At 47.2% G+C, this 22,577-nt stretch overlaps 2 protein-coding genes across 4 annotated transcripts; one reads left to right on the top strand and one right to left on the bottom strand.

Moving 5' to 3' along the window:
• On the bottom strand, positions 1-19,635 carry lnx2a (ligand of numb-protein X 2a). 3 transcript variants are annotated; one of them, XM_042298842.1, is made up of 12 exons: positions 19,499-19,635; positions 16,139-16,332; positions 15,500-15,882; positions 7,806-8,050; positions 7,587-7,724; positions 7,266-7,465; positions 6,764-7,168; positions 6,480-6,680; positions 4,364-4,541; positions 3,840-4,089; positions 1,811-1,969; positions 1-1,143 (listed from the first exon to the last, which is right to left on the bottom strand). In XM_042298842.1, exons 2-12 carry the CDS (start codon positions 16,157-16,159, stop codon positions 1,008-1,010), a joined length of 2,316 nt encoding a protein of 771 aa, XP_042154776.1. In that variant the 5' UTR covers positions 16,160-16,332; positions 19,499-19,635; the 3' UTR covers positions 1-1,007. The 3 variants fall into 3 exon arrangements, with proteins under 3 accessions (XP_042154776.1, XP_042154775.1, XP_042154777.1); XM_042298841.1 differs by having other exon boundaries at positions 19,489-19,624; XM_042298843.1 differs by lacking the exons at positions 1-1,143; positions 1,811-1,969 and adding an exon at positions 3,525-3,722 and having other exon boundaries at positions 19,489-19,624.
• Positions 19,636-19,906: 271 nt separating this feature from the next.
• Positions 19,907-22,577, top strand: si:ch211-140b10.6 (protein POLR1D-like). Its single transcript, XM_024374404.2, has 3 exons — positions 19,907-20,061; positions 21,500-21,574; positions 21,761-22,577. Exons 1-3 carry the CDS (start codon positions 20,036-20,038, stop codon positions 22,179-22,181), a joined length of 522 nt encoding a protein of 173 aa, XP_024230172.1. The 5' UTR covers positions 19,907-20,035; the 3' UTR covers positions 22,182-22,577.

Raw genomic sequence — 22,577 nt, 5'->3', positions numbered from 1 at the left:
CTCTGTGGGAAGTCTTTATTAAACCGCAGAACACACATTCACACACGTATAAAACCCCAGCAAGCTGACGGCTGGGTCGATGAGGCCTAAGGCTGTGTCCAGGGGGGCGGGTCGGGCCTCCAGGGCGTGGCAGGTATTTGGTAAGGCCTGGGTTTATTCAGTTGGGTTGTATTCAGTAGGAGCGACTGGGTGAATGTTTTTTATATTTTTTTGGAAAGGGGTGTTACCTGAACTTGTTTCAAAATGATTTCTCCTCCTGAACATAACCCTAGAAGCGTTTTATAATGACAGAAATACATGGCCTAAAGCTGATCTATTTCATTATTCTACATGGCAGAGAATCCTGTTCTATGCAGGGAATTTCTATCGGAAACGTTCTGTAACGTTGCGGCCACGTGAATATGCCCCTGGTATCTACTACTGGAGTCCAGTGAAGAGAAACAGAGATGATATCCTGTCCTCTAACATACAGTCCCACTCTCTCTGTGTGGGAGTGAAGACCGGTACCATGACCATACAGATATAGCTTCTTCATTTCAGCCAGTTTGCTACAGCAGGAAATGTTGATTATAAAGAATGGACATTTTTGTAGCGTTTTGATATATTTTTCATAAGGAAAAATGAAGTCTGGAATTTTAAAGTGGACCTTTTTAAACCTCATACATTACAAGTTTGAAATGTCCTACAACAGGGTGATCAAATTAAGATCCTACATCTGTATGAACACATCAGTATGTGTGAGTGCAGTGTGGTGTGGGGCTGGCACAGTCCAGCCTAGTATCGAGGGATTTGGCCTAGGAGGGCCAGGTTCACTCTAGCCTGGTTTGATGAAGTCCATGTGATTTGTCCCAGGTTATAGTAGGTTAGATCCAGAGCAATTTCAGTATGGCATGATTTGGCACCATAGCTTGGGTTCGATGCAGTCTAGCATGATTTGGTCCTGGTTAGATACAGTCTAGAGTAATATCAGCATGGCATGACGCAGTCCAGTGCAGTTTGACCCAGTTCTATGCCAGGCTGCCAGGCCAGGAGACCACGGTGAGAGCCACTCTGCTACGCTGCTCCTTCAGCATGGGTACCAGGGCTGAGTGGCTCATACCAGCCGTAGACAGCCCGTTAACCGCCACTATCATGTCCCCACACCTAGGGTACAGAAGGGGACACAGAGGGGAACATCAATATGGATGGACCATATACACTGACTATGCCCAACATTAAGAACTCCTTCCTAATATTGAGTTGCACCCCACCCTTTACCCTCAGAACAGCCTCAATTCATCAGGGGAATGGACTCTACAAGGTGTCAAGCATTTCACAGGGATGCTGGCCCATGTTTCCCACAGTTGTGTCAAGTTGGCGGGATGTCCTTTGGATGGTGGACCATTCTTGATACACACGGGCAACTGTTGAGCCTGAAAAACCCAGCAGCTTTGCAACTCTTGATACAAACAGGTGTGCCTAGCACCTACTACCATACCCCATTCAAAGGCACTTCAATGGTCTTTCCCGTTCACCCTCGGATTGTGTATGTGTGCATTCAATGTTTCAATTGTCTCAAGGCTTAAAAAAACTTCTTTAACCTGTCTCATCCCCTTCATCTACACTGATTGAAGTGGATTTAACAAGTGACAATAGGGGATCATAGCATTCACCTGGTAAGTCTGTAATGGAAAGAGCAGGTGCCCTTAATGTTTTATATACTGTGTGTGTGTGTGTGTGTGTGTGTGGGTATACTTTATTGCCTGTTAACTTACAAATAATGGAAATGTGTCTTTATGTTCATATGCCAACAACATGAATGATGGCTTACTTGAGGCGGCCATCATAGTATGCAGGCGTTCCAAGGACAATGGTCTTGATGAAGAATGCCTGGTTGCTATGGTTTTCCTCGTATCCCCCAACGATGCTGAAGCCCCAGCTCCCAGGGTGACTTCTACGCAGAACAATCTCATGGCTACTGTGAAGGAAGCTGAGATAAATGGATGGAAAGAATGAGTCAGTGTTTTAGTGAGGGAGACAGAAGAAGGGGGAGATGGAGACGGAGGAGCCAGGTTTAGAGGGAGAGGGAGGGGCCAGGCTTAGAGGGAGCGGGAGGGGCCAGGTTTATAAGCAGAGGGAGGGGCCAGGTTGAGAGGGAGGGGCCAGGTTGAGAGGCAGTGGGAGGGGCCAGGTTGAGAGTGAGAGGGCCAGGTTTAGAGAGAGAGAGGGGAGGGGCCAGGTTTAGAGAGAGAGAGAGGGAGGGGCCAGGTTTAGAGAGAGAGGGAGGGAGGGGCCAGGTTTAGTGAGAGAGGGAGGGGCCAGGTTTAGAGAGAGAGGGAGGGGCCAGGTTTAGAGAGAGAGAGGGAGGGGCCAGGTTGAGAGGGAGGGGCCAGGTTGAGAGGGAGGGGCCAGGTTGAGAGGCAGAGGGAGGGGCCAGGTTTAGAGATAGAGAGGGAGAGGGCCAGGTTTAGAGAGAGAGGGAGGGAGGGGCCAGGTTTAGAGAGAGAGGGAGGGAGGGGCCAGGTTTAGAGAGAGAGGGAGGGAGGGGCCAGGTTTAGAGAGCGAGGGAGGGAGGGGCCAGGTTTAGAGAGAGAGGGAGGGTCCAGGTTTAGAGAGAGAGGGAGGGTCCAGGTTTAGAGAGAGAGGGAGGGAGTGGCCAGGTTTAGAGAGAGAGGGAGGGGCCAGGTTTAGAGAGAGAGGGAGGGAGGGGCCAGGTTTAGAGAGAGAGGGAGGGAGGGGCCAGGTTTAGAGAGAGAGGGAGGGGCCAGGTTTAGAGAGAGAGGGAGGGGCCAGGTTTAGAGAGAGAGGGAGGGGCCAGGTTTAGAGAGAGAGGGAGGGGCCAGGTTCAGTGAGAGAGGGAAGGGACAGGTTTAGTGAGAGAGGGAGGGGCCAGGTTTAGAGAGAGAGGGAGGGGCCAGGTTTAGTGAGAGAGGGAGGGGCCAGGTTTAGTGAGAGAGGGAGGGGCCAGGTTTAGAGAGAGAGGGAGGGGCCAGGTTTAGTGAGAGAGGGAGGGGCCAGGTTTCGTGAGAGAGGGAGGGGCCAGGTTAAGAGAGAGAGGGAGGGGCCAGGTTAAGAGAGAGAGGGAGGGAGGGAGGGGCCAGGTTTAGAGAGAGAGGGAGGGAGGGGCCAGGTTTAGAGAGAGAGGGAGCGGCCAGGTTTAGAGAGAGAGGGAAGTAAGGGCAAGAGAAAGGGTGAAAGGAGAAAGACCGAGGTGGGGAGGAAAAGAGAGTTGGAGGAAGGGAGATTCAGAGAGGGAGAACAAGCAGAACAAAAGGAGAGAGCGATAGATAAAGGGAGGAGTGAGTTTGAGGCTGTCCTCTCTGTACCAGTCTCAGAAGGATGAATGGGGGAGAGACACTGGGGATGTCACCACATGGCCCTCAGTTGATAATCCACAGCTGTTGATTTTTACAGCGGCGTTCAGGACAACACACACGTCAACACACACACGTCAACACACACACACACGTCAACACACACATGTCAACACACACACGTCAACACACACATCAACGTCAACACACACACACGTTAACGTCAACACACACACATCAACACACACACACACACACACATAATACATGATCTGTGTGACATTTACATCCCAACACAGAACACACTCGAATCAAGATCAACACAAACGCTCCGACTACACATCCTCCGCAGATTACTTCAGGTGAATCATGGGGTGGATCTCACTAGTCAACTTGCTTCCTTTCCTTGTCTCCTCTGCTTCACCTACACTAATATGAAAACACTAAATTAATCAAAGCAATATTTTCAAACTCAAACTCCCAACATCCCAACCACCCCAGGTGAGTCCAACCCAACGAGGTATGTCTTCTATATCTCCTGTTTACCTGGGCAGGCCGAGCCACAGGACCCAGGAGGGGGACCAGGAGGAGTCGAAGTCTGAGTCGTGTGTGTGGTGGTGTGTGGGCAGCAGCTGGTCCTCGGGGCTCATGTCCTGGTCCGGCTCCTCCACCATGCTGACCTCCAGCGCCCTCAGCTGGACGGAGGGTGACGCCGCACTGGCCTTCAAGGTGCCAACCGCCTCGCTGTGGCTCAGGTAGGTCAGGTCCTGGTCGTTGATACTCAGGAGGATGTCACCTGCAGGAGAGGAGGGGACAGAGAGAATGAGAGAGAGAGGAAAACAGAAGTTGGTGATGCAGAGTGAAGAACCGAAAGAGTACAGAGACAGAGAGAAAGAGGGAGAAATAGAAGGAGCGAGAGGGACAGAGAGAAATACATTGTTACTTAAGGACAAAGAGTCCTGAGAGAGAACACTGACCCCTGAGAATGTAGCTGTGGCAGATAATGAGCCAAACCAAATAAGAACTTGGCCTCGACAATCTAACAGGCTGTGATGTAGCCCACAGCTCACCTTGTTTGATTCGTCCAACCCGTGACAGGCAGCCATGTGGTTGGACGCTGGTCACAAAGATGGGCAGCTCGCCACTCTTGCTGCCCCGCCCCCCGGCCACGGTCATACCCAGAGACTCATGAGTCTCCTTCTTCACAGTGATGTGTTTCTCCTTACAGGTCACACACTGGGCCAGGTCCTACACACACACACACACACACACACACATATATAAATACAGTTGAAGTCGGAAGTTTACATTCACTTAGGTTGGAGTCATTAAAACTCGTTTTCCACAAATTTCTTGTTAACAAACTATAGTTTTGGCAAGTTGGTTAGGACATCTACTTTGTGCATGACACAAGTCATTTTTCCAACAATTGTTTACAGACCAGATTATTTCACTTATAATTCACTGTATCACAATTCCAGTGGGTCAGAAGTTTACATACACTAAATTGACTGTGCCTTTAAACAGCTTGGAAAATTCCAGAAAATTATGTCAATGCTTTAGAAGCTTCTGATAGGCTAATTGACATCATTTGAGTCAGTTGGAGGTGTACCTGTGGATGTATTTCAAGACCTACCTTCAAACTCAGTGCCTCTTTGCTTGACATCATGGGAAAATCAAAAGAAATCAGCCAAGACCTCAGAAAAATAATTGTAGACCTCCACAAGTCTGGTTCATCCTTAGGAGCAATTTCCAAATGCCTAAAGGTACCACGTTCATCTGTACAAACAATAGTACAAAAGTATAAACACCATGTGACCACGCAGCCGTCATACTGCTCAGGAAGGAGACGCGTTCTGTCTCCTAGAGATGAACATACTTTGGTGTGAAAAGTGCAAATCAATCCCAGAACATCAGCAAAGGACCTTGTGAAGATGCTGGAGGAAACAGGTACAAAAGTATCTATATCCACAGTAAAACGAGTCCTACATCGACATAACCTGAAAGGCCGCTTAGCAAGGAGGAAGCCACTGCTCCAAAACCTCCATAAAAAAGCCAGACTACAGTTTGCAACTGCACATGGGGACAAAGATCGTACTTTTTGGGGAAATGTCCTCTGGTCTGATGAAACAAAAATAGAACTGTTTGGCCATAATGACCATCGTTATGTTTGGAGGAAAAAGGGGGAGTCTTGAAAGCCAAAGAACACCATCCCAACCGTGAAGCACGGGGGTGGCAGCATTATGTTGTGGGGCTGCTTTGCTGCAGGAGGGACTAGTGCACTTCACAAAATAGATGGCATCATGAGGGAGGATAATTATGTGTATATATTGAAGCAACATCTCAAGACATCAGTTAGAAAGTTAAAGCTTGGTTGCAAATGGGTCTTCCAAATGGACAATGACCCCAAGCATACTTCCAAAGTATTGTGGCAAAATTGCTTAAGGACAACAAAGTCAAGGTACTGGAGTGGCCATCACAAAGCCCTGACCTCAATCCTAAATAAAATTTGTGGGCAGAACTGAAAAAGTACGTGTGAGCAAGGAGGCCTACAAACCTGACTCAGTTACACCAGCCCTGTCAGGAGGAATGGGCCAAAATTCACCCAATTTATTGTGGGAAGCTTGTGGAAGGCTACCTGAAAAGTTTGACCCAAGTTAAACAATTTAAAAGGCAATGCTACCAAATACTAATTCAGTGTATGTAAACTTCTGACCCACTGGGAATATGATGAAATAAATAAAAGCTGAAATAAATAACTCTCTCTACTATTATTCTGACATTTCACATTCTTAAAATAAAGTGGTGATCCTAACTGACCTTAGACAGGGAATTGTTACTAGGAGTAAATGTCAGGAATTGTGAAAAACAGAATTTAAATGTATTTAAGGTGTATGTAAACTTCCGACTTCAACTGTACACACACACACCAACACACACACACACACACACACACACACACACACACACACACACACACACACACACACACACACACACACACACACACACACACACACACACACACACACACACACACACACACACACACACACACACACACACACACACACACACTAAGAGAGGTCCTACAGTGTATAATACACATTGGGAGGCCTCCAGCATAAACAGATACATATGAACAAACACAGTCAGACACACACACTCCCTCAGGTGTGTACTCACTCTGTGGGTGCTGGAGCGGGCCAGGTGGGCGCAGGTGGGCACGGTGCTGGGGTTGGGGGAGAAGCTGTGGTGATGGTGGTGGTGGTTGGGGAGGAAGTGGTCATGGCAGTACAGATCTCTGCTGGAGGTGGAGCTTGATGGAGGGGGAAGGGTAGGCTTGCTGGGACGGCCAATCAGCAGATAGACTCTTTCGCCGCTGGCCTGTAGTTGACAGGAAAAGGGAGTTGGGTTAGCCATCCACAAGAGGATGGTCAGAAACACTGTTAATCCCTTAGCAGTCTTACCTGTATGATCTGAGCAGCCTGTTCAGGCGTGCCGTGGCGTAGGTCCTGCTCGTTGACCGCCAGCACGCGGTCGTTACTACACAGCCTCCCGTCCTTGGCAGCCAGGCCACCGTCCAGCAGGTCTAACACAAACACCCCCTCCTCATCAGTCCTCCGCACCAGCTTGATGCCCAACTGCTCCGACGAGTCCCGCTTCTGCAGGGTGATCCTCAGGCTGGCAGGGCTGGACGGAGTACCCTCTGGGGTGGAACAGGGGGCGTGGGGCACCGAGGGGGTGGTGGAGGGAGGTGGGCGAGAGACACAGCGGCGCTCCCTTAGGACAGTGAGCTGCAGTGTGGCACAGGGGCGTGCCAACGTGGAGCGAGCAAAGGTATGGCCCACATTGCTGATGTCTACACTGTTGACCTGCAGAGAGGGAGAAAGAGAGAGACATAGGAGGAGGGAGCTTGGCTTTGGAGGAATATTAGAGGAGAAAAGGTGAGGATGGATCCATGGTCCTCACCTGTAAAATCTGGTCCCCGGCCAGAAGCCTGCCATCTCGAGCAATGACCCCATCACGGTACACTTCCTGGATCACCACGTTGATGAGAGGTGTTTCGTTGCCCCCGACGATGCTGATGCCCAGTTCAACATAGGGGTTGGAGCGGTGGACCTCGATGGTGGTGATCTCACCCTCTGGAAGGGACGGCAGCTTCACACTACCTGGGAGATACACAGGGACATGGAAGCACATCAATCTCTTATATTCATGAATGTTTAGATTCAACATGATTACATTGGAAGGTTAGAGACAGGAAGTCAGATGGAGGAAGTGATGTCATACCCTCTTCTGCAGAGAGGGGCGGTGACTCTGGGCTGTCCCACCCAGAGGAGGCAGGGCTGGCGGTGCGGAGGAGGTGGATGCACGGGTTACTGAGGGGTCGCTTTACCCTGGGTACCACACACTCCAACCCTACCACACCTACACACAGAGAGAGAGGTTATACACACACACACACAGACACACAGACACACAGACACACACACACAGTTGTTTACTCACTGTCCTCCTCATTGCTCTCCTCGAAGGCGGGGTTGTCCAATCCAGGCTCGTCGGTCCACATGGGGATGCTGCTTCCGGCGGTGGAGGTGACACCGGGAGGCGAGGAGGAGCTCTCCTCCTGCAGGCCTGTCTCCGTCTGGAGGGAGCGTGGGGACTTGGAGGGGCTGGTCACCATGGCTCCCTCCTCCCCGGGATCACATGGTGGTCCCTCTAAACTGGTCTGCTGACACTGTGTCCCCGGACACCTGGACACAGAGAGAGGGATGTGGTGGTCGACTTTGGGCAAAAACTGATCAATGCACTATTGTACCAGGTCATTTAATGCTTAAAAACAAACACATTAGGATGAATACTCGAGTAGAATTTTACTGGGTGAGTTTTACTTGAGTCATTTTCTATTAAGGTATCTTTACTTTTACATAAGTATGATAGTTGGTTACTTTTTCCACCACTGGCATTGACCAGTCCATCCTATAGCTGCTATGATTTAAGCTGTGCAGGAAGAACCACAGCTAGTCCTAAAGGATCAAGGATCAGATCATCAGACATTCCACCCAGTTCAAGGACGTTCCAAGTGCCCTGGCAGTCTTCTGTTCTAATCTCTGACTCTGACTTTAAGGCGGCTTTAGTGACACAATATTAAATGTCCAAGCTGACAGACACCCAACTCTGTCTCTCATGATCTCATCCCATCCTTAGCTTAATTACTGTCTTAGGGTTGGGGCATTGGGAATGACCCACATGGACCTGGGCCTTAATCTATAGATGCTTAAAGAACAGAGAAAAGAATGCCCAGTCATGCATAGACACCTCAGAAAGATCTAGGGACCCTTGGAGTGAGACATAAAACACCCTTCTTCAACTGGTTGCCCAGTGGGAAGCAATTTTGTATACTTGTCCATATGCTGAGGAGAAGGTGTAGTGGATACCTAGTGAGGAGAAGGTGTAGTGGATACCTAGTGAGGAGAAGGTGTAGTGGATACCTAGTGAGGAGAAGGTGTAGTGGATACCTAGTGAGGAGAAGGTGTAGTGGATACCTAGTGAGGAGAAGGTATAGTGGATACCTAGTGAGGAGAAGGTATAGTGGATACCTAGTGAGGAGAAGGTGTAGTGGATACCTAGTGAGGAGAAGGTATAGTGGATACCTAGTGAGGAGAAGGTATAGTGGATACCTAGTGAGGAGAAGGTGTAGTGGATACCTAGTGAGGAGAAGGTGTAGTGGATACCTAGTGAGGAGAAGGTGTAGTGGATACCTAGTGAGGAGAAGGTATAGTGGATACCTAGTGAGGAGAAGGTATAGTGGATATCTAGTGTTGAAGGTACCAAAGGCAATGTAATAATTCCTTGCAGAAATGTTCAGCGCCGTGGGCAAAAATCAAATCAAAGTGATACCCAACAAGAAAAATTGTCTAGGAGATACGAACAGGGCAACCATGTCTGTTCACACCATCTTGTCAGTCTAGAAGTGAATGATAGCATAACTGTTTTACTGTCATTAATTTAAACGTTTTTCAAATGATCTTCAACCACTGTATTATCTGATTTCCAGACGGCTGGTCACGTGTTTAATGCTCGTCCTGTAGAATTAGCAATGGCGCTGGTCCAATGATTTAGTTTATTTTCTAACGCTGCCACATGGAAATATTAGGTTGTCTTAACCTGTATTTTTCCGATCTAGCGTCTTACACTTTGTTTAAAAACTTTAAAAGGTATCCTTCCTCCATTCCTTCATTGAGGCAATCACCGATTAAAATTAATGGCAATGTTTGTTGACCAAGTTGACGTTGTTGGTAAAGGTTTTCATCTCATTGGTTTCACCAATCCAATTTTGACAGATCAGTGATGACTTTGAGGGAGGAAGGAAGTAAGAGAGGATGCACTTTAAAATGATTCGAATTGTGCTTTTAGTGGACATTGTGCCATAGGCTGGACAGAGCAGAGCAGGGTAGAGGAGGGCTGGACAGAGCAGAGTAGGGTAGGGCAGAGAGCAGAGCAAGGTAGGGCAGAGCAGAGTAGGGTAGAGGCGGGCAGGGCAGAGCAGGGCAGGGTAGAGGAGGGCAGGGCAGAGCAGGGCAGGGTAGAGGAGGGCAGGGCAGAGCAGGGCAGGGCAGAGCAGAGCAGCGCAGGGCAGGGCAGGGTAGAGGAGGGCAGGGCAGAACAGGGCAGGGTAGAGGAGGGCAGGGCAGAGCAGAGCAGGGCAGGGTAGAGGAGGGCAGGGTAGAGGAGGGCAGGGCAGAGCAGGGCAGGGCAGGGTAGAGGAGGGCAGGGCAGAGCAGGGCAGGGTAGAGGAGGGCAGGGCAGAGCAGGGCAGGGTAGAGGAGGGCAGGGCAGAGCAGGGCAGGGTAGAGGAGGGCAGGGCAGAGCAGGGCAGGGTAGAGGAGGGCAGGGCGGAGCAGGGTAGAGGAGGGCAGGGTAGAGGAGGGCAGGGTAGAGCAGTGCAGGGTAGAGCAGGGTAGAGCAGTGCAGGGTAGAGCAGGGTAGAGCAGTGCAGGGTAGAGCAGTGCAGGGTAGAGCAGTGCAGGGTAGAGCAGTGCAGGGCAGGGTAGAGCAGGGTAGAGCAGGGTAGAGCAGGGTAGAGCAGTGCAGGGTAGAGCAGTGCAGGGTAGAGCAGTGCAGGGTAGAGCAGTGCAAGCCAGTGTGTCCATGTATTAGGATGACTCAACACTATACATGTCAGCTACTACAGCGACTGAAATGACTGTAACACTTAACAAAGAGCTGCAGTTAGTTTCAGAATGGGTGGCAAGGAATACGTTAGTCCTAAATATTTAAAAAACTAAAAGTATTGTATTTTGGACAAATCATACCCTAAACCCCAAACCTCAACTAAATCTTGTAATGAATAATGTGGAAATTGATCACGTTGAGGTGACTAAACGTCTTGGAGTAACCCTGAAATGTAAACTGTCATGGTCAAAACATTGTTGATGCGACAGTAGATAAGATGGGGAGATGTCGGTCCATAATAAAGCGCTGCTCTACCTTCTGAACGACACTATCAACAAGACAGGTCCTACAGGTTCTAGTTTTGTCGCACCGGGACTACTGTTCAGTCGTGTGGTCTGGTGCCACAAAGAGGGACTTAGGAATTGCAATTGACTCAGAATAGGGCAGCACGGCTGGCCCTTGGACAGAGAGATAACATTCATAATATGCATGTCAATCTCTCCTGGCTCAAAGTGGAGGAGAGATTGACTTCATCACTACTTGTATTTGTGAGAGGTATTGACATGTTGAAAGCACCGAGCTGTCTGTTTAAATGACTAGCACACAGCTCAGACAGACCTGCATACCCCACAAGACATTCCACCAGAGGTCTCTTCACAGTCCCCAAGTCCAGAACAGACAATGGGAGGTGCACAGTACTACAGGGATCAATGACTACATGGAACTCTATTCCACATCAAGTAACTAATGCAAACAGTAGAATCAGAATTAAAAAACAGATAAAAATATACCTTATGGAACAGCGGGGACTGTGAAGCAACACAAACATAGGTACAGACACATGCATGCAGACACATGATAACATACACACTATACACACACATACTCATGTATTTTGTGTTGTAGATATGTGGTAGTGGAGTAGGGGCCCGAGGGCACACAGTGTGTTGTGAAATCTGTTCTGAATGTATTGTAATGTTTTTTAAATTATAAAGGACCCCAGGATCCTTTATAAATACAAATTCAGCAGGAGTCAGGACAACAAACAAGTTGGCTGAAGATGGAAGGCTAGCACTCAAGCTAGCTATAGAAACCAAGCAATAAGCTTCAGATACAGTTGAAGTCTGAAGTTTACATACACCTTAGCCAAATACATTTAAACTCAGTTTTTCACAATTCCTGACATTTAATCCTAGTAACAATTCCCTGTCTTAGGCCAGTTAGGATCACCACTTTATTTTAAGAATGTGAAATGTCAGAATAATAGGAGAAAAAAATATTGCTTTCAGCTTTTATTTCTTTCATCACATTCCCAGTGGGTCAGAAGTTTACATACACTCAATTAGTATTTGATAGCATTGCCTTTAAATTGTTTAACTTGGCTCAAATGTTTCAGGTAGCCTTCCACAAGCTTCCCACAAAATGTCGGGTGAATTTTGGCCCATTCCTCCTGACAGAGTGTCACACCCTGACCTTAGAGATCCTTTTTATGTCTCTATTTTGGTTTGGTCAGGGCATGAGTTCGGGTGGGCATTCTATGTTTTCTATTTCTGTGTGTTTGGCCGGGTGTGGTTCTCAATCAGAGGCAGCTGTCTATCGTTGTCTCTGATTGAGAACCATACTTAGGTAGCCTTTTCCCACCTGTGTTTTGTGGGTAGTTGTTTTTTGTTTGTGTGTCTGCACCAGACAGAACTGTTTCGTTTGTTCTCTTTGTTGTTATTCAGTGTTCAGTTCTATCAATAAATCATGAACACTTACCACGCTGCGCTTTGGTCCACTTCTTCCAACAGCCGTTACACAGAGCTGGTGCAACTGAGTCAGGTTCGTAGACCTCCTTGCTCGCACACACTTTTTCAGTTCTGCCCACACATTTTCTATAGGATTGAGGTCAGGGCTTTGTGACTGCCACTCCAATACCTTGACTTTGTTGTCCTCAAACCATTTTGCCACAACTTAGGAAGTATTCTTTGGGTCATTGTCCATTTGGAAGACCCATTTGGAAGACCCATTTGCAACCAAGCTTTAACTTGATGTCTTGAGATGTTGCTTCAATATATCCACATTATTTTCCTCCCTCATGATGCCATCTATTTTGTGAAGTGCACCAGTCCCTCCTGTAGGAAAGCACCCCCACAACATGATGCTGCCATCCCCGTGCTTCACGGTTGGGATAGCGTTCTTCGGCTTGCAAGCCTCCCCCTTTTTCCTCCAAACATAACGATGGTCATTATGGCCAAACAGATCTATTTTTGTTTCATCAGACCAGAGGACATTTCTCCAAAAAGTACGATCTTTGTCCCCATGTGCAGTTGCAAAACGTAGTCTGGCTTTTTTTATGGCAGTTTTGGAGCAGTGGCTTCTTCCTTGCTGAGCGACCTTTCAGGTTAGGTCGACATAGGAATCGTTTTTACTGTGGATATAGATACTTTTGTACCTGTTTCCTCCAGCATCTTCACAAGGTATTTTGCTGCTGTTCTGGGATTGATATGCACTTTTCGCACAAAAGTACGTTTATCTCTAGGAGACAGAACGCGTCTCCTTCCTGAGCGGTATGACGGCTGTGTGGTCCCATAGGGTATATATATATATATATATATATATATATATATATATATGTGTATATATATTTGGAAATTGCTCCCAAGGATGAACCAGACTTGTGGAGGTCTACAATTGTTTTTCTGAGGTCTTGGCTGATTTCTTTTGATTTTCCCATGATGTCAAGCAAAGAGGCACTGAGTTTGAAGGTAGGCCTTGAAATATATCCACAGGTACACCTCCAATTGACTCAAATGATGTCAATTAGCCTATCAGAAGCTTCTAAAGCCATGACATAATTTTCTGGAATTTTCCAAGCTGTTTAAAGGCACTGTCAACTTACACAGAACCCAAACCGGCTGCGCGCCATCGTACATACATTTATTTTGTCCCCCCACACCAAACGCAATCACGACACACAGGTTAAAATATCAAAACAAACTCTGAACCGATTACATTCATTTGGGGACATACATTAAACATGTATGGCAATTTAGCTTGTTAACTTGCACTTGCTAGTTAATTTGTCCTATTTAGCTAGCTTGCTGTTACTAGCTAATTTGTCCTGGGATATAAACATTGAGTTATTTTACCTGAAATGCACAAGGTCCTCTACTCCGACAATTAATCCCCACATAAAACTGTCAACCGAATTGTTTCTAGTCATCTCTCCACCTTCCAGGCTTTTTCATCTTTGAACTTAAATGGTGATTGGCATCTACACTTTTACCACAACAACCGGCAAAACATTTCGTCTTTCAATCACCCATGTGGGTATAACCAATGAGGAGATGGCACGTGGGTACCTGCTTCTATAAACCAATGAGGAGATGGGAGAGGCAGGACTTGCAGCGCGATCTGCGTCAGAAATAGAAAGGAGTTCTATTTTAGCTCTTGGCATCGCAGACGCTTGTTGGCGCAATAATTGAATAACATGGATTTCTACATTTATCTTGCGATGCTCGCGCACGCGACGTGTCCGGTCTGCTCAGCATAATAGTGTATGTCAACTTCTGACACACTGGAATTGTGATACAGTTAATTATAAGTCAAATAATCTGTCTGTAAATAATTTTTTGAAAAATTACTTGTCATGCACAAAGTAGATGTCCTAACCGACTTGCCAAAACTATAGTTAGTTAACAAGACATTTGTGGAGTGGTTGAAACACTTAGGTTGGAGTCATTAAAACAAGTTTATATCAAATTCTGACTTCAACTGTCGAATCATCTCTACATAGTAACTGCAATGTCTGTCCTATTTACTGTTTTTAACACTACAAATGTCAGCATCAAGACATCCCAGCTTAGAGACCAGATCCTACAACCGAAATTAGTACTTTACACTACAGATCTCTCTCACTTCAGATATAGTTGATGTACAGTTTCCTCACAGCGACCACTAGCCTGCTGAGCTCCCAACCGTCACATATGCACTCACATTGTGAGGTGTGTGTGCACGTGCGTGACTCCACTCTACCGCTGTGTGTGTGACTCCACTCTACCGCTGTGTGTGTGACTCCACTCTACCGCTGTGTGTGTGACTCCACTCTACCGCTGTGTGTGTGACTCCACTCTACCGCTGTGTGTGTCACTCCACTCTACCGCTGTGTGTGTGACTCCACTCTACCGCTGTGTGTGTGACTCCACTCTACCGCTGTGTGTGTGACTCCACTCTACCGCTGTGTGTGTGACTCCACTCTACCGCTGTGTGTGTGAGTGTGACTCCACTCTACCGCTGCGTGTGTGACTCCACTCTACCGCTGTGTGTGTGAGTGTGACTCCACTCTACCGCTGTGTGTGTGTGTGTGTGACTCCACTCTACCGCTGTGTGTGTGTGTGTGTGACTCCACTCTACCGCTGTGTGTGTGTGTGTGTGTGTGTGTGACTCCACTCTACTGCTGTGTGTGTGTGTGTGTGACTCCACTCTACCGCTGTGTGTGTGTGTGTGTGACTCCACTCTACCGCTGTGTGTGTGTGTGTGTGACTCCACTCTACCGCTGTGTGTGTGTGTGTGTGACTCCACTCTACCGCTGTGTGTGTGTGTGTGTGACTCCACTCTACCGCTGTGTGTGTGTGTGTGTGTGACTCCACTCTACCGCTGTGTGTGTGTGTGTGTGTGACTCCACTCTACCGCTGTGTGTGTGTGTGTGTGTGTGACTCCACTCTACCGCTGTGTGTGTGTGTGACTCCACTCTACCGCTGTGTGTGTGTGTGTGTGACTCCACTCTACCGCTGTGTATATGTGTGTGTGTTTGACTCCACTCTACCGCTGTGTGTGTGTTTGACTCCACTCTACCGCTGTGTGTGTGTGTGTGTTTGACTCCACTCTACCGCTGTGTGTGTGTGTGACTCCACTCTACCGCTGTGTGTGTGTGTGTGTGTGTGTGTGTGTGTGTGTGTGTGTGTGTGTGTGTGTGTGTGTGTGTGTGTGTGTGTGTGTGTGTGTGTGTGTGTGTGTGTGTGTGTGTGTGTGTGACTCCACTCTACCTGTGTTTGAGGTGAGCCTCCAGGTCACAGCGAGGCATGCTGAGGCTGCAGGCCGGGGCCAGGGGACAGGACACAGACAGCTTGTCAAGCAGCTTGTGTACCAGGATGCTGCTCCGCCTACACACCTGCAGATGTAGCCGCTCCCGGTCCAGCGGGCAGAAGTCCCGCTCCTGGAGGAAGCTGCGGAGGCAGCGGACACAGAAGGTGTGTCCGCAAGGTGTGTCTAGGGGCTGGACCAGGGGCTGCAGACAGATGTGGCACACCAGGTCATCGTCCACCTCCAGGCGGTAGTTATAGAGGTGGTTCTCCCAGGCCCGGTGGATCTGACCACACTCTGGACACAAGGCCTCCAGCACGGGCTCCACAGGCCCTGCCGGACTCACCTGGATAAAGAAGAAGAGATTTATATGGGAGATGTTGGAGGACAATGATAGTTGAACAGAAAAGCTTTGTTTGAATGAATCCCAAAGAAACAACCAAGTAATCTATATGTTATTACGGTGTAATTACCAACTTGTCTTTTATTTGTGTATACAAGGTAATTAGCGGATCGGAATGGTTAATAGCAGATCAGAAGATCAGCATTACACAATTCATACACACAGCTGGGAGGGTACAAACTGCAAAATCAAAACCCACCTCACAGCCGGGGCTGCCCATGTCAGGACCAAGGCTCCAATCGCCAGGCACGGCCTTCGGCACAATCGTCACTGGGGTTACAGGTCGGGAGGTTACAAAGGGGTTGGGTGGGGGGCGTCCTATCCCATAAGCCTCAGAGGGTGAGCTGGTGACAGAGAGGACAGCCGCCCCCCAGTGGACAATCAGACATCACCCTGTAGGTCAGAGAGCAGAGGTTAAAAAGCTGGGAAATTAAAGTGTGTGTGTGAGTGTGTACTCAAGCATACATGTGTACTACTGTATAACTTCGTAAATATTTGCATTGTATGTGTGTATATGTGACGTGTGCATGTTAATATGAACATGTGTGTGTAGTGTGTGCGAGGTGTGTGCAGAGATGATGTACTGTAGCACTGCGCCTGCTCAGTGTAATCTCTCTTTCGCTCTCGCCTGCTGCAATATTAGTCTCTCAGAGAGGGATTTATCTGGGATTGAGACAGAAGGAATTATCTGGGATTGAGACAGAAGGAATTATCTGGGATTGAGGCAGAGAGGAAATGGGTATGGTTGAGAGGAAGGAGAGAGATAGAGGGAGAGGGCTAGAATGATGAAGAGAAAGAGGGAGTGAGAAAAAGAGAACGAGAGAATATGCAAGGGAGAGGGGAGGGAGGGGAGAAAGAAAACAGGAGAGAAGAGAGATGGAAAGAGAGGAGGAAAAAAGGTTGACAGAGAAAGGGTAAAAACGGAAAAACAAAGGAGTAGAGAAAGAATGAAAATGAGAGACGAAGACAGAAAGAGAGAGAGCTGTGAGAGGGGCAAGAAAAAGAGTGGAAGACTGTCAACTGATCACTGTGCATGTGGTGTGCATGTGATGTGTATGTGGTGTGTGATGTGATGTGGTGTGTAATGTGGTGTGCATGTGGTGTGTGATGTGGTGTGCACGAGGTGTGTGATGTGGTGTGTGATGTGGTGTGCATGTGGTGTGTATGTGATATGTGATGTGGTGTGTGATGTGGTGTGTTTTTGGTTTTACTATCCTTGTGGGGACCAGATGTCCTCACAAGGACAGTAAAACAAATATTTGGTCAAGTGGGGACATTTCGCCGGTCCCCACAAGGAATAAGGCTATTTTAGGCTTAGGGGTCAGGTTTAGGGTTACAGTTAAGTTAAGGGTTATGGTTAGGTTAAGGATGAGGTTAAGGGCTAGGGTTAGTGGTTACGGAAAATAGGATTTTGAATGGGGGCCAATTGTTTGGTCCCCACAAGGATAGTAAAACAAACGTGTGTGTGTTTGTGTATGTGTGTGTGATGCACTCTGGCCGGTTCTGCAGCGTGAGAGAGACAGAGCTAACGAAAACTCCTTGCAGCTCTGAAACACAGCCGACCACTCATACAAATCCCCAATGCTGAGCCATCCTCAAAACTAATGCATTGTGTACCAGTCATTTCCCCTGTGTTGCACGTTCAACGCCATTTAGACTCACTTCCCCTACTACAGTACTCTAGCCCCATCCCTGAGGAGCTCATGGACACAAATCGACACAAGGGAGCGTATTTAAGCATGAAACAGAGCCAAGCTAATGACACCTGACTACCAACCTCTATTCTCATCTCCTTGCCTCCATCTGCATGAATCTAAAAGAACTGAAGAGGTCATAGCAAATGCTAAATAGTCGTCCACCATATTGCTTTCACCAATCCTGTGATTTCAGACCAAAGCAGATGACGTGGAGAGGAAGCCACTTTAGACTGTTAAGATGCAGCCTCTGTCAGTCTGTGCGAGGGTCTGCTCCTGTCTCCATGGCTACGGAGCATGTTCAGTAGAGCTTGACATTCAGAGCTGTGTAGATAGAGATGGAGTGTTCTCTCCTCCATGTGTCCTTTCTATTTCTGTACACTTCTATCTGCTGCTGGCTATATTCTCAATGGTTCCTGTCCTTCTGACCGTGCCACTGCTGTCTCTGCCTGTCTTTATGACTGTTGTTTCCATGACTACATGCCTCAATGTAACCTGTCTATGTAACCTGCTTCTGTCTCCTTGACTGCTGGTACCCTTTTCCTTCTTTTAAGTACCTGCTTCTGTCTGTGAGTGAGTGTGTGTGTGTGTGTGTGAGTGAGTGAGTGAGTGAGTGAGTGAGTGAGTGAGTGAGTGAGTGAGTGAGTGAGTGAGTGAGTGTGTGTGTGTGCAGCTGGAGATGCATTATTCATGTAGACAGAAGGCTCCTCTGTTTCCATAACCAAGCTCTGACATCATTTTAACTCACACATGCATGTACACACACAGTGTATGCTTTTGGGGTATGAGTTTGTGGGTGTGTGCAGTGTCTTCTAACCACTGCTGTGTATAAGTTTGACATGCAAGACTAATGCAGTCTATAAGTTCGATCTCTCTTTCCCTCTCTCTCCCTCACTCTCTCTCTCTGTTTTGAACCTTCTGCCAGGATAATACAGCAGTTACAAGAGCACTTAAATCTTATCTTACTTTCAAAATAGCTGGATTGCAACAGCGTGTGTTATTGTCTTTGTTGTGTTACCCGGCGCCTCAAGGCCACTATGCTATTGTATTGTTATTTCATCCATAGGCTTGCTGTTCTCTGCTCCTTCTATTGATACCAGCCAAGACAAGGCCTACAGCGACTAATGCACAACACCCGATAACTAACGCAATAAGAAGATGACGTCTGTCCTATTGCCAACCCAAATAAAGGGGTAAACCGGACTATAACATATAGTCTACAACAATCTTGCATGTCAGACAAGAGGAAAATGCGATATCTCCTTGCCCTCAGGAACAGTTGATCACGTTAATAAAGGTAGTCAGTAGACTAATAAAACCACAATCCCGAAGATGCATTACGCCTAACATGAATTTCAATAGCATAATCATCTTATCAACCTTCGCAAAAAAACAAACCTGAATATGCAATGTTTCATTTCATGTTTCGTTTCAATATAGCCTAGCCTAGAATATATATTGTTGAAGGCTGAATAACATAATGGCTTATTGAAGGGGAGAAAAAACGGAATATACCAAACAAAGGCTATCTATTCAAATTGCATTATTTGGCTACCCAGTTTATGCACTGCCCTGAAAGACTACACTCAGATTCAGATAGATCATATAATTGGTTCGACGACAGCAATACCCTTCTCCATTTAGGCTGGTGAGTGAACCAGCCGGAATGTCTGTCTGATTGTCAGATTCCCCCCTCCCTTCCTTCGAAAAGCGCTGAGATGGATACATAATAGATGGACAATAGCGACTTCAATTGAAAGCTATATAGACTATTACTAGACCATAGATATAGAACCTGCTTTATATATATGTTCTAGACATCGTGACAGTGAAGATCTGCGATCAGAATACATACATTATATTACCTATTCCGGCTTCTCCTTGGTGCCGAGAACTCCGGCCCCGAGAGGGGACAATTAACCGAACTCAATCACACATTCACCGCAACAAGCAGAGCCGTAGCAGCCGCACATAAAACGCCCCTGTGACTTTCGCCGTGAAGAACCCGCCCACCGCTCTTCTCCAGCAGTCAGTCAAGGAGAAGGGGGCAGGGTCTCGTGCTGTCAATCCCAAAATTAAATTAGAGGCTTCGCTTTATGCCTGTTCGAAACTAACCACTAAAAAGTATCATTAGGACATTTTATTTTCAATATTAGACAAAATACATACTGTTTTACAACATTGAAACATAATTTGTTTGTTGTTAAGCAATGCTATCTGATTTTTACGTATAAAATTCGATATTACGTAAGGCACTACTAAGGACAGTAGTCATGCGGGGTCCCTGCCGGAAGGCCCCCATGGTGGAGAAGTAAACATACATATTCAGAAATAAACATTAGCTAGCATTGGCAGTATTGATTTGAAATATCTTTTGATTATTTTACATTGATCATTACACTATGGCAGATGATGGCGAATTGGAGAAGTATGTTATAATCTATCCTATTGCCAGACTGGTATTTCTTGCTTGATGTGAATTTCTGGGGTGTTTTGAAGGGGGAGCTAACGTTAGCCAAGGAACGTCAGCTAGTAGCGTTAGTCAAGTAGCTAGGTCAATGTGATTTATTATGCTATTAAAATAGCTAGTTAATTGTTCACCAGCTTAGCTACTAGGTAGCTTGCTATGCGTGTCAATGATTAGCTAGCTATGTTTCAATTATTTGTTGCATGACTATCTAGATAACTCACATAGAGACTGAATTGTTGTCGAGATTCAGTAGGGTACTGTATGCCAGCTTTACAAGTTGAGGATATTTTTGAGTCACAGCTGCTGGAAAGTGTGTGTGTGTGTGTGTGTGTGTGTGTGTGTGTGTGTGTGTGTGTGTGTGTGTGTGTGTGTGTGTGTGTGTGATTCTGTATTTCCTGTGCACACTTGTCTGGGATCCGTGGTCAAAGGGCAGCTGTAACAGTTGATCTGTAGTCAAAGGGCAGCTGTAACAGTTGATCTGTAGTCAAAGGGCAGCTGTAACAGTTGATCTGTAGTCAAAGGGCAGCTGTAACAGTTGATCCGTAGTCAAAGGGCAGATGTAACAGTTGATCCGTAATCAAAGGGCAGCTGTAACAGTTGATCTGTAGTCAAAGGGCAGCTGTAACAGTTGATCTGTAGTCAAAGGGCAGCTGTAACAGTTGATCCGTGGTCAAAGGGCAGCTGTAACAGTTGATCCGTGGTCAAAGGGCAGCTGTAACAGTTGATCTGTAGTCAAAGGGCAGCTGTAACAGTAGATCCGTGGTCAAAGGGCAGCTGTAACAGTAGATCCGTGGTCAAAGGGCAGCTGTAACAGTAGATCCGTGGTCAAAGGGCAGCTGTAACAGTTGATCCGTGGTCAAAGGGCAGCTGTAACAGTTGATCCGTGGTCAAAGGGCAGCTGTAATAGTTGATCCGTGGTCAAAGGGCAGCTGTAACAGTTGATCCGTGGTCAAAGGGCAGCTGTAACAGTTGATCCGTGGTCAAAGGGCAGCTGTAACAGTTGATCCGTGGTCAAAGGGCAGCTGTAACAGTTGATCCGTGGTCAAAGGGCAGCTGTAACAGTTGATCCGTGGTCAAAGGGCAGCTGTAACAGTTGATCCGTGGTCAAAGGGCAGCTGTAACAGTTGATCCGTGGTCAAAGGGCAGCTGTAACAGTTGTTCCCACTGACTCAGCAGATCAACCCAGGACACACATGACATGTGCCTCTAGCTCTGTGACTGACTATCTTAGACTGGCATAGCGCCTTCTCTCTCTACTTTTTATCCTGCTGTTTTCCTTCACTTTTATTCTCTTTCTTTCTCTATTCTTCCTTTTTCCTCCTATTTATATATTAATTAATATCTCCCTCTCTTGCACCCTAAACTCTCTCTGTCACTCTCTCCATGTGCCACGTAGACGTGCAGTGGAGGAGCTGCTGAAGGAGACCAGTAGGGCTCGGGTGCGAGCAGAAACTATGGGTCCAGCAGGCTGGTGAGCGGCATACGTTAGTAAAGGATCTGGTAAACCATCTGTTATGGGTGTTTGGCTTTCAATGCAGAATGTACTTGACACATGGCAAGGTGTGACAGACCAAGACGGATGCATATCAAAGACAATGGCTCATATTGAAGGCCTTGCTGGATTTGAAATGTTAATTTTGGTTCAACTGTCTTCCAGGATGAAATGTCCACTGCGTAGCACCAACAAGCGTTTCCTGCTCAACACACTGCGCACCACCATCCCACAGCGCCGCCCTGCTGGCCACTCAGGAGAACAGACATCAGAGTGCAGGAGGCGCAGCAGGACCCCATCCACAGACCACAGAGACAGTCACAGACGACACAGGGACGAAGACAGTCATAGGGACAGCAGAGAACATAGTCTCAAAGATGGACACAAAAGAGACAAAGACAGCAACACGTGCCACAGAGACGGCTACAAATACAGAGGGGTTGGAGACGATGACAGATACAGACATAGAGACAAGAAACACCGGGATAAAAGTGTCCCTGGTCACAAAACACACAGTCCCCATTCTAAAGAACACTCCCCATCTGAAGTCCCTTCCTCTTGTAGAGACCGCTCTCTCCGCCGATAGTAGCTCCTCCTCCTCATCAGACCACGCCCATTTCAGGGCCAGTTCTCACTCCATAGGCCACACCTATCAATCAAACCAGCACCTGTCAATGACACTCCCAGTGGGAGGACCCACATGTGACGTCATAACCTTGTAGGGAGTGCTGTAACGGCATTACCAGAGGAGGTTTTCTCCCTCGAAGACATACATAACCATTGAATGACTGGAAAGACATACATAACCATTGAATGACTGGAAAGACATACATAACCATTGAATGACTGGAAAGACATACATAACCATTGAATGACTGGAAAGAATGTATTGTCTGAGAATGTGAGAAAGATTGGGGTTGCTGTTGTCAGTTTGTGACAAGCATAACTGATTAAATTGCATTTGTTTCTACTGATCTTTTAA

The sequence above is a fragment of the Oncorhynchus tshawytscha genome, linkage group LG16 (genome assembly GCF_018296145.1).
Source record: "Oncorhynchus tshawytscha isolate Ot180627B linkage group LG16, Otsh_v2.0, whole genome shotgun sequence".
NCBI classification, from domain to species: domain Eukaryota; kingdom Metazoa; phylum Chordata; class Actinopteri; order Salmoniformes; family Salmonidae; genus Oncorhynchus; species Oncorhynchus tshawytscha.
The sequence above is the reverse complement of the archived record's forward strand: the minus strand, read 5'-3'. Positions and strand labels throughout refer to the sequence as shown.

Bases quoted from the DNA above. Each gene is read 5' to 3' on its own strand.
- lnx2a (XM_042298842.1), bottom strand. From the start codon at position 16,159: ATGGGCAGCCCCGGCTGTGAG. The intron at 8,051-15,499 runs GTAGAGTGGAGT...CTCTGTGTCCAG, and splicing joins GAGGCTCACCTCAAACACAG to GTGTCCGGGGACACAGTGTC. The intron at 7,169-7,265 runs GTGAGGACCATG...CCCTCTCTGCAG, and splicing joins CCGGGGACCAGATTTTACAG to GTCAACAGTGTAGACATCAG.
- si:ch211-140b10.6 (XM_024374404.2), top strand. From the start codon at position 20,036: ATGGCAGATGATGGCGAATTGGAGAA. The intron at 20,062-21,499 runs GTATGTTATAAT...TGTGCCACGTAG, and splicing joins GATGATGGCGAATTGGAGAA to ACGTGCAGTGGAGGAGCTGC. The intron at 21,575-21,760 runs GTGAGCGGCATA...ACTGTCTTCCAG, and splicing joins ACTATGGGTCCAGCAGGCTG to GATGAAATGTCCACTGCGTA.